We start from the raw sequence: 12,571 nt of genomic DNA, 5'->3' as shown, positions 1-12,571 counted from the left end.
GTGAACGATGATGACCTTGAGAAAGAGCAAGACCGAAGTCAAACTCCGAAAAGGCAGCACTCTCTTCCCCCAGCAGATTTCACGTAAAGGGGAAGGTGACGACAACAGCTGAATGGAGGAGTATCCAAATGATAACGATTCCCCTGTGACGGAGGCCGAGTCAAATGGAAGGCTATCCACTAACGGGATGACCAATGGTCAAGAGGGAAAGGTCGGAAGGGAAGATTCTTTGCCCTAGAGAACCTACCATACTGAGCTATCACACAGACAGCAACATACACTGTAAGGAAAGCTACAACATGAATATAAAAACATTAAGAATGTTTCTATATATATAGTGAGAAAAACATAAGTTAAAAAACAAAGATTAATGACAGTAAAAAAAATAGGCAAGGAGGAAAAGTGGCAACAAATGCTTACCCTCCTAGCCTAAAGTAAAGTGAGCTCCGTCACAGGTGTGTGAACAATAGCCCCTTAATAAAATAGCTTAAGTTTGTCTTCCAGTTATGGAAAAAAAATAAATCCAAGAGTATTTGATATCTTTCAAGAGAATATTTCCACAAAAAAAAATATTAAAAAAAATTCCTTAACTTACTTGGCAACATCTTCACCTAACTGGCCATACAAATGGTCTGGTTGTAAATCCCAAAGTGCCTGGTATTGTAACCACTCTTTGACATAGTTTGTGACCTCGAATATCACAATGTCAACAGCGTCATACGCTTCTTTCAGGTAGTCATGGTCGTTGGGGAGTTTCACAAGCAAGTTTCTATAGACCTCGGTTGTTGGTCGATCTAATCCAACCTGGAGAATATTACAAAAGATGAGATCAAAGAACACTTACTAATCTGGATAATCATGAATAAATCTATCAATACATATTATGTTTCATGTAAATTCTTGGAATGAACACCAGTCCCACTATATGTTACTAATCTGAATAAACTGAAAACGAGAAAAACTATGGATGAATAGAAATTTCAATTTAAACAATTACGTTTCATTATAAATGCTTATAAAAATATTAAAAAGTTCAATTTTCATATCTCATTAACTGAATCCATTGAAAATTAATTCCTTGAACTCAAAATCAAAACAAGTAACTTTCACGTACCATCACTCAATGGAAATAACAATTCCCAAAGTGGAAACCAGGAACTGAGGGGTAACAAATTAACTTTGAGCTGATAAAAAAAAAAACTGTGTGCCCTTACCTGATACCTGGTACTCTGGATACGAATTTGACTGGTTACAATGGCTTGCCAACTGAAGAACTGCTGCATGATCTGATAACGAGCCTCTTCCATATTGGGGTGCAGGTACATCGTCTGATTGGTGATGCGGACTTCCTGTACAACTTGGTTGATCTGAAGGATGTTAATGGATTAACCTTTCATTTAACATTCATTTAAAAACTGTATTCAGATTCAAATAATTCCATCAAAATAAGCCTCTCATGTGTAAAAGCACTGCTGGACAGTATTCCAAAAGACCATTTTTAAATCACTACTTCAAAACTGTTCAACAGCTTGCTAAGAAACCTCATCAGTACCTTTCTAACAAAATAATGAATTTTGTATCACTGGTTCAAGACTATCTAACAGCTTGCTAAGATACCTCATCAGAAACTCTTTAACAACATCATAAATTTTTTACAGCTTGTTAAGAGACCTTATCTGTAATTCTCTCACAACACACTGAATTTTGTACCATTCATAAAAAATTCTACATCATTATCTTTCTTAGCGAATAGTTAGGCTGAGGAAAATCAGTTTCTTGGAAGTTTATAAATAAATTTTCAAACCCATGTGGGATAATAACTATGATATCTTTTCAATTGAAGAGTATTCACTTTTATATAATTGTTAATACTCTCTTGTATTTCTTTATATATACAGTAGATTTGATTGCTCCAGATGACCAAAAAGATTACTTTTAGGAATTCGCAGGCCTCTCCACAAATAATGCTTCACCCATGAACGTATGGGGTTGATTGTAATTTAGCATTTAACCCCTTTGCTACGATGATGTCGTTATACAACAAAACATGCCTGGTGATACAGACGGTGACGTCCAGATATGTCATTACATTTATAATACTCATTACTAATATCATCATCATCATTACATGCTTTAATATAAGCCATTATCAAGGTTGAACTTACTCATATATTCTACATAAGATTATAGGACATGGTCATGTATCACGCAATTCAAACTTGATAAACTTCCCTGAAAAATCTCCGCCTCTCCCTGATATCAGTCCTTCTTTCTTTCTACAGCCAACCAACAAAGTCTTTGGGATTCTAGCCTTTATTTCTGATTGTGCAAGAGCTATTTTAATCTGTTTTTATGTTACCATATCAAATCACACCACTCTTCTCTAGCCAATGGTGACATTCCCTACTTGAGGCATTACTCAAACCCCACTGGCATCCCCAGCGTAAGAGACGTAGGGATCCTCACACGTTGCCCTACCAATAACCGATTCTAGTCCTTTTCGTGATTATGTAAGGTCTATTTTAATGTATTTCTATGTTGCATTTATGTTCAAATCACAAATAAACCTACTACGAAGCATTCTTTAATTCTTCGCCTCTGACTTCAAGTCCCACCCACAACACAAGCAAAACGTTTTACCAGTAATGCAAGTTACTGACACACGACGAAATTTGTTTTGTCATATTTTATTCCCTTTTTTCTCAACGATCATTTCTAAAAAGTATCTTCATGTCTTGTATATTTCATATTTGTATTATTCATTGTTTTCATGAGTAAAAGTTAGTATATAGTCAATATTTCCATTTACTGAAATTCTATGCTGTAGTAATCATGTTCTTACATGCGTAAACTCTATTTCCAAGCTCGTAAAATACTGAAAACAGGAATGATCCAGTTCGTAGTGACAATGACACGCAAGATGGAATAACAAACACAAACCTTATATCTAATGAACTAAATTTATATTACATCTCTCTTTCTCTCTCCCTCACCCTCTTTCTCGCAGAAACATTATTCTTTTGTCATCATTTTTTTGTTTATCATAGATACACCTTATAATTATACATTATAGAATACTTCTCATGTCAAAGGAAACAAACAGATATTTTCATTATATTTCTGCATGACGTAAAGTCCATTATTACTGTCGGGTAGTTTTATATCTTTCAACGGCTATTTATCATGGAATTTTTACGGAATAACAGTCACTTGAATGAATATACAAAGATTTTTATACATAAAATCACAGTGCATTACTGTACCATATAATTATACATTATAAAAAACTTCTTCTGTCAAAGGAAATAAAAGGATATTTTCCTTACATTTCTGTACAACGTAAAGTCCATTATTACTACAAAGTAGTTTTATATCTTTCGATGGTTATTTGTCTTGGAATCATTACAGAATGACAGTCACTTCAATAAATATAAAGTTTTTGATAAAAAAAAATCTGAGTCCTTCACCATTATTTTGAGATAATTACTTGAATAAAATTTCGTAAAAAATATTCTATAATCACTTCACAATGAATGGAAATAGATTTTGGTTGTTTGGTGAAATACAATGGAGAATAAAGCAAACTTTTGAAAAATTTATTTTGTAATCAGCTGTAAAACAAATAACCATAGAAATATAGCTTATTATAGAGTAAGTGACAAGATATATCCGATGAGGAAAAATCTAGTATATAGCTTGAGTAGCGGATCCACAGCCTTGTAGTGAAGGAGTTAAAAAGATTAAAAATATCTTAGCACTTCTCTTTATTTCCTTATTATCCAAATGAAATTACACACTAACCATATACTTCACATACATTCACACCTCATACTAAAGAAGATATCTTTAAAGTCTCACACTACAGAATACAGCTTTAACAAAAAATTCCCCAATCTGTGATATTGAGATGTTTATTACAGAACCCTTCCCATCCTAGTTTCCCTTAGGAGGACAACCTATTGGTAGATGAGGCAAGTCCTTTTTATTTGAATTGGTTTGGCTAATTTGCATTTAATAAAAAATCCTTCTCATTCAGGTTTTCTTTAGGTGGTCATCCTATGAGTGGATTAGGCCAGCTCTTTTAATGGAATAACTTTAACTAATTTGTATGAAGTACTGTATCTATAAAATTTATAATATACCTTGGGTTCCCCTCCGGGCTTGTGAGATGGCTTGTCAGGAGTATCTGTGTCCATTGGGATGTCGACATCCTCATCCTTTTGTCTCTGTCCCTGAAGTGCTGTAGTCCACGCTTGAATACCAGCTTGAAGACGGCCTGCCAGCTTCCTCTCAACCTATAAAATAAATAATATATACATACATATATATACCAAGGCACTTCCCCCAAATTTTGGGGGTAGCCAACATCCCACAAATGAAACAAAAATAGGGGATCTCTTCTCTCTACATTCCTCCCAGCCTGACAAGGGACTCAACCGAGTTCGGCTGGTACTGCTAGGGTGCCACAGCCCATCCTCCCCCGTTATCCACCACAGATGAAGTTTCATAACGCTGAATCCCCTACTGCTGCTACCTCCGCGGTCATCCAAGGCAATGGAGGAAGCAGCAGGGCCTAACGGAACTGCGTCACAATCGCTTGCCATTCATTCCTATTTCTAGCACGCTCTCTCACCCTCACTACTTCGTTCCTAACCCTATCTACTCGAGATACACCAGCCATACTCCATAGACGCTTCATCTCAAACACATTCAATTTCTGTCTCTCCGTCACTTTCATTCCCCACAACTCCGATCCATACATCACAGTTGGTACAATAACTTTCTCATACAGAACTTTCTTTATATTCATGCCCAACAGTCTATTTTTTACGACTCCCTTAATTGCCCCCAACACTTTGCAACCTTCATTCACTCTCTGACGTACATCTGCTTCCACTCCACCATTTGCTGCAACAACAGACCACAAGTACTTAAACTGATCCACTTCCTCAAGTAACTCTCCATTCAACCTCGCACCACCTTCCCTTCTCGTACATCTCATAACCTTACTCTTACCCACATTAACTCTCAACTTCATTCTCTCACACACCCTTTCAAATTCTGTCTCTAATAGGCCAAGCTTCTCTTCTGCATCTGCAACCAGTACAGTATCATTCGCAAACAACAACTGATTTACCTCCCATTCATGGTCATTCTCGTCTACCAGTTTCAATCCTTATCCAAGCACTCGAGCATTCACTTCTCTCACCACTCCATTAACATACAAGTTAAACAACCACGGCGACATCACATAACCCTGTCTCAGTCACACTCTCACCGTAAACCAATCGCTCACTTCATTTCCTAACCTAACACATGCTTTACTACCTCTGTAGAAACTTTTCTCTGCTTGCAACAACCTTCCACCAACTCCATATAACCTCATCACATTCCACATTGCTTCCCTATCAACTCTATCATACACTTTCTCCAGATCCATAAACGCAACATACACCTCCTTACCTTTTGCTAAATATTTCTCACATATCTGCCTAACTGTAAAAATCTGATTCATACAACCCCTACCTATTCTAAAATCACCCTGTACTTCTAAGATTGCATTCTCTGTTTTATCCTTAATCCTATTAATCAGTACTCTACCATACACTTTTCCAACTACAGTCAACAAACTAATACCCCTTGAATTACAACACTCATGCACATCTCCCTTACCCTTATATAGTGGTACAATACACGCACAAACCCAAGCTACTGGTACCATTGACAACACAAAACACATATTAAACAATCTCACCAACCATTCAAGTACAGTCACACCCCCCTCCAACATCTCAGCTCTCACACCATCCATACCAGATACTTTTCCTACTCTTGTTTCATCTAGTGCTCTCCTCACAAATATTAAAATGCCTTAATAAAAAATTCATTTACAATGGAAAATTATCTATAATGGGTTCTTAGTTTAAAGGCCATTTAAATTCTTCATATTTTTCAGGGGTGCAACACTGAACCTCAGCTTGGAATTTAGGAAATTCAGATTATTTGCATTTTCTGCTAGGAAAATGTCTATAATTCATGTTTCAAATGCTATTTTTAATGAAAAAAATTTGTTTTATAGCTAAAACGTCCATATCTTATATTTACATAAGCGCACCCAGTCGCTTACGCAACCTCTTTCTTATGAGCGTACATGGATAATAAATTTGTCTACAAAAATTTGATGTAAAGAGACTTATTGTAGTCTTCCTTAAACTTCACCTCAACCATTATCTTTCATCAAGGCTGAAAATAAAGAATGTAGTTCCCTTCTTTCGATTTTCTCTTGAAAAATCTTGCATTGTATTTCTCAAAGTTATATTTATCAAATTTCACTGTTCATTTTTATATTTACAACTCCATGTTATAGTTATACTGAACAATGGAAAAGTGTCGGAAACAGTAACTGAATATGTCTAAAGCGTAAAATTTGCCCATAAAATATGTAGACACGAATACATTATACTAATACTGTACCGTCTTACTTATGTGTGGGCATTTGCTACATATAGCGCATGTAATTCGAGTTTTAAAGGAAGGGGTTCACCACTGTCAAGTAAATAATGTGATAAGTATGATTTTATAATCGCCAGCATTGAGAGAAATTACCACTAAAAGCCAATACTTATGCATATTAAAGTATATTCAGCTGATTGTTACAAAAGGAAAAATTGGAAGCCAGTGTTTCTTTGTTTGCTTGTCTATATAATCAAAATTTTAGGTTATATTTATGCTGAAAGATACATGAATTATCAAAGACGACAGCTAAGTATGAATAAAGTGTAAAATTTGCCCAAAAATTCAGCAGACAAGAATATATTATGCTAGCAATGTCTTACTCGTTTACTTATTTGGTACATGTAGCGTAAATATTTCTGAATTTGAGGAGTGATGCTCACCACTGCATAATAATTAACCCTGAAATATAGTGATTATGACCTTATGATCCTTAGTGATGAGGTACAATTACACCTAAAACCCCAAACTAACCCCTAATTAAGTTAATCTGACAGTTTAAAAAAAAAAAAAACTTGACAGCCTATACCTCAGAACATGAAATTTGTAAAGAAAACTCAAATCTACTGTTTTGTTTATAGACAAACATTTACCATTTATATATGAAAAAAAATTAAAATTTTATAATCCAAAAATATAGAGAAGGGACTTGCAAAGTTATTAAAACATATATAAAAAGTGGTAATATTTAAAAACATTGAAAATAAAATAAATAAAAAACAAGGACTGATAAAAACATCTGTTTTGAAAATTAAACCATTAACATTATCTTTAAAATTCTTTTTTGATTATGAAAATTGGCTGAGAAACAACAGAGCAGATTAAGTTTGAAATGACCTTGAAATAACAAGGTTTCAATGAGGTAGAGCAAATGTTTGTGTTAACAATATCACAACATGCATCATTAATTGCTTCCAACACTAGATATACATGGGGGTGTTACAGTATACAAACTATTTCAACGAGAAAACTGAGCCATGTTTATAGAGTTTTGCAAGAATGACCTCATGGATTTGTTCTTCAATATAATGCTTTCAAATTCCTAATTTCAATGATACCAAATTATAACATTTTAGCATATCTCAAGGCTCACGATTTGGTTAAATAGCAAAACCTTTACTTCTATAACTGCTACATGAAGTAATTTTTATGCTCATAAGTGCTGTCCCTTAAAGAATAGAATTTATTTACATATAAACAAATTTTACATTTTCATATTAAACCTGACTCACCTGTTCGTCTAAACGTTGAACCCAAATGTGAAGGTTTGAGTATTGATGTAAAGACAAATCGTCAACAGCTTTCTGTATCTTGTTGAGAATCTCAGCAAAGGTCGAATGCGAGTACTGGCAGACATCCAACGACCTTACGTCGATATCGAGCTGTTCCTCGAGGACTAGGAGATCGTCAACCTGGTTTACGTAGATAAAAGGTTATGCAAATAAACACATCTAGGACAGTCTGAAATTATATACAGAATATCTAGTATGTAGACGGCTGTACAGATACCTATAATTTGTTAAATCAGAGATGGTTTCTACAACAAAAAAATGCAAACCACTTGTGGTATTTTATTTTCTTGACTCTCTCATGAGGATTCTTACACACATGCCAGTAATAACACAGATAATTGAAGAGTTATGTATAAGATTACCTTATCATGTAATAAACAACAGTGGCTTGGTGCTATAAGCAATGTGTTATTGTACAGACCAAGGCATATAATTGAGTAAGTATCCAATATAATCTTTTATCAACAGATGCAAATTATAGTTGAGAACTATAAGTTACTCTTGTAAAAAATAGGTACTTTGGAGTTATAAATAATAATAAGTTTGAAAATTACATATTTAAATAACACCAACCTTTTCCTGGAAGTTGGAGATGCATTCATCGAGACGCTGTACGTAGGGGTCCAACTTGTATGACTCCCAAACTAAAGCCATGCCCTGAAAATACACAGCAAACGTACAATGTATCAACTGAATAAACTAAATTCAAGAGAAGATAAAACTTTTACTTAATGGCACAAAAATCTGTCAATAAAATGACAAATTTTAAAAAGTAATTTGTACTGTATTCTTTCTGGCTGTACAAACCAGTCCTTTAAGATAGAGAAAATGTAATTAGTGGAGTTCCGATGAAAACATTGTTCCTATCTTAAAGGAAGAAATTTCTTATATGTGTAAGAACAAACAAAAAATAAATAAAAGTAATTTGTAATTTTCCTAGCTATACAAAATTCAGTGCCAACTGCGCTGAGATTTTTTTTATATTTAAATAGTATAAATGTAAGAAAGAATAAACTTTCCCACTAAAAATATCTTGATGACATGATAAAGTAAAAGGAAAATGCTGATCATAAAAATCACAGGGAGATAAACTAACATTCTATAAAAAACAAACCAAATAAACTACTACATACTAGTGACTCCCATCCTTACTCTAGTTAAATCTTTTATACAATTATCACCAATATGTTCAGTGACACTAATTCAATACACACCTCTGACAGAAGACCTTGTACATCTTTTCGCATACCAGCAACGAGCAGCAGAATATTGGTCTTATCTTCCATCTGTAAATTATTAGCAGATATTAGTAAAAATCTATATTACTGATATAAAAAAAATTGTTCAAGTGTGCCTTTGAAAAACCATTACTCTTTTGAAGCACTTGTTTATAATACTTAAAATGAAAAAAAATACAGTAATTAATCCAATTCAGACACTCGTATACTGTATTCATTCGCTGCTTTTGATAAGATTTCCAATACAATCTCTTTCGTTAACAATGAGTCTAAAAGTTAAATTCATTTTACCTTTATCAAACTCATTCTAATCTTCATCAACAATATAATTTTTGAAACTATTTCTAATTTCATATTAAAATATGTCCTAATTATTAAAAGAACTTGAACAGCTGTTTTCATTTTTTAAAAGAAATGGAATAACCAATACTTCATTGCTAGTGTTAAACTACTATCCACAGGTATATCATTTGAAAGTATGTTTACTCTATTTTGTAAAATATATTTCTAAAATCTTGTAAATTATTTTCATAATTCATAGAACATTAGTGTCTTAAAAAATGAGAGAGAGAGAGAGAGAGAGAGAGAGAGAGAGAGAGAGAGAGAGAGAGAGAGAGAGAGAGAGAGAGAGAGAGAGAGAGAGAGAGAGAGAGCATATATATGAATTTATGTAATTACAAATACCCTTCATTTACTTTTTTTCTCTACATACAAAATGCTACAATACCGGGCATTACATTTTTCCTTTGCAATTAGTAATAAATATGACATGATATTGCAAAAGGAGAAGGCATGCTGACGAATATCAAAAGATGAATAATTCTTTAGTATTCCTTCATGCAATGATCTATACAACATATTACACAATGGGAAAATTCAGTCCTATGACACTCCTTAGGGGTATCAATGAAACATATTACAGAAAATCCTCAACTTGCAAATGTAATAAGCTCCAAACTGTCTGAAGAGCAAATTTTATTAAGTTTGGCAAAGGGTAGGCCTCCCCTAACTCTCATGCCTACGATGTTCAGTTGCAAAAGTCAACAAATAGTCCCATTTCATATTGCAAATGTTGCATTGTTTACTATATTAAATTATATAGTATTTTTTATTACAGTATTTCATTATGAACTTTTGATACAATAAGTGATATTTACGATTTGATTTGTATTTGTATCCCAGAATGTTTGTAAGTTGAGGACCTTCTATACAGTATATGGTTAATTATATTACAGATCTCGACGTGCCATACATCGCATCACACGTGCAGAAGACCAAATCTGCATCTTAAGCACTGCGAAGATTGTGCCAAATTATTAATAATAGATTTTGCAGACTTCCTGTAAATTTGATCCCCCTCTGGAAGAACAGAGTTAGCCTAATCGCACTACATAAAAGAAAATACGTATACTTGATAGGTTAAACTTATCTTAGCATTAATAAAACGGACAAGACATTCTTGTCGTACCCTTTTTCCATGTTAGTTACAATAACTTGCAAGACATTTGTATGAAGTGAATTACTAGCTAAATACAGATAATTTTTTTCACATATAAATACAAAGTGTAGTATGTACATAAGGCTTGTAAATGTGTGCAAAAATCTAATTTATTGATACAATTATTTTTACACACGTACATAAAGGTGTAGTAGATACACACTTTTTGTAAATAGTTGAAAAGATCTAAATGGTTTATTTTGTAATGAATGGGTGGGAAAGAGATATAAAGTATATATACAACCTTACATTGATACTGTATTTAAAATGTTTGCTTACAGTATGTATATGTAATTCAACTTCAACGTATGAAATAAGTAACTTGAAAAATCCTATTCCACCAGGAAAAAAGAGGATGATACTAAATGGTGAAGACGGATTTTATGTAACATAACCAAATAAAAAACCTTAAAATCAAAGATGAAAACCTCACACTAATTTCTGCTGCAATTGAAAGAATAAAAGATAAGAGCCACTATGTTTGGTGTAAATAAGATTAATTGTAAGTACCGTTCATATACACAATGTCCACTCACTCTTCAGGTCAATGTGGTGTTGCACAAGTTTATTATCACACAACTTCCGGTATCTTGCCGTAAAACAAACAAGAACACGCAAAGCTACAAATTTTCAACACCTACCACATTCAGGAAAATCCATAAAGAATGAAAAAAAGATATAAAAGAAAAATTTAAGATAAGGGTGCTTTCAATCTAGAACACCTAATACCAACTTCAGAAATATTTATGCTGACAGAGATGTAAACAAAAAACCTAAAAGTTCAAATAGCATAATCTTATCTAATAAGATTCAATGACATAAGTCACTTTTTATATGTACTGTAATCCAAGGTAAGCAATTGATACTCTTTTCTCTATATTACACATGGATGTCTAAAGCTGTTAAACAAAACCTTTCAGCAAATCAATTATATCAATAAAAACTAATAGACGATTTCAAAGTTTGTTTTTCATGACTATAGTGGGCTGTTAAATAAATTGTCCTCTATCAAAAAGTATGTAAGAAGTACAGTCCTACTTAAATTTTTCTTTATATACACCAAAACAGAAGTCAAAGGCTTTTATAAAAGGATCACTCCTACCCAACACAAAAATCTTCTAGCTCAGGCATCATTTACAAGTGGAAAAGAATTATTTGATTTTTTCTACCATAGGAAAGGAGGGGTAACATTCAGGAGGGCTTCACTATATATCAATCAACCTATTAAAGGTAGAGAAGACAATTGATTGACAAGCTAAGAAAATTTCTGGATATAGACTGGCATATATATATATATATATATATATATGTATATATATATATATATATATATATATATATATATATATATATATATATATATATATATATATATATATATATATATATATATATATATATAATGTGTGTGTTGTGTGCAATCAAATCATCTGAAATTACATATAAAAATCAAACTACTGTATATATCAGTATAATTAGGTCTGTGTTAGTATATGGACATTTATTTTTGTTTTTGATTCATTTGTTGATGTCGGCTACCCCCCAAAACTGGGGGAAGTGCCTTGGTATATGTAAGTATGTATAACAATGAAACAATATCCAACATATTTTGTAAGATTTGAGAACAAAGCGCTAAGAAGGATATTGAGAGTGAGATGTAAGGACATGTTATAAATGAAATTATATGAGAGATTACTCAAGTGGCATATGTGGAGGAAATCATGTTGAGGGGTAGATGTTGATGGTTTGGGCACGGTCTTCACATTCCCCAGGAGCGATTAGTTCACCAAACATTTAATTGGGCTCCACAAGGAACTAGAAGAGTTGGAAGACCTAAACCTACACAGTTGAGGACTATGAAGTGTGAAGTTAGAGATGATGAATAGATATGTATGGATTTACATGCATATATATATATATATATATATATATATATATATATATATATATATATATATATATATATATATATATATATATATATATATATATATATATATATATATATATATATATATATATATATATAT

The 12,571-nt window shown here is 32.9% G+C and overlaps 1 protein-coding gene across 2 annotated transcripts in view; it reads right to left on the bottom strand.

Moving 5' to 3' along the window:
• LOC137625988 (dynein heavy chain, cytoplasmic-like) overlaps window positions 1–12,571 on the bottom strand; it is a 770,344-nt gene that overhangs the window by 420,730 nt on the left and 337,043 nt on the right. For both annotated transcript variants that reach the window (XM_068357067.1, XM_068357068.1), the window contains 6 exons: window positions 9,020–9,091; window positions 8,379–8,462; window positions 7,746–7,925; window positions 4,143–4,295; window positions 1,215–1,367; window positions 596–804 (listed from right to left, as the gene is read on the bottom strand). In XM_068357067.1, the coding sequence (XP_068213168.1) occupies window positions 596–804; window positions 1,215–1,367; window positions 4,143–4,295; window positions 7,746–7,925; window positions 8,379–8,462; window positions 9,020–9,091 (851 nt within the window). The remainder of the gene's footprint in view (window positions 1–595; window positions 805–1,214; window positions 1,368–4,142; window positions 4,296–7,745; window positions 7,926–8,378; window positions 8,463–9,019; window positions 9,092–12,571) is intronic.

This window comes from Palaemon carinicauda, chromosome 33, assembly GCF_036898095.1.
Source record: "Palaemon carinicauda isolate YSFRI2023 chromosome 33, ASM3689809v2, whole genome shotgun sequence".
Classification (NCBI taxonomy): Eukaryota; Metazoa; Arthropoda; class Malacostraca; order Decapoda; family Palaemonidae; genus Palaemon; species Palaemon carinicauda.
Note: the sequence above shows the minus strand (reverse complement) of the source record. Positions and strands in the feature narration are given on the sequence as shown.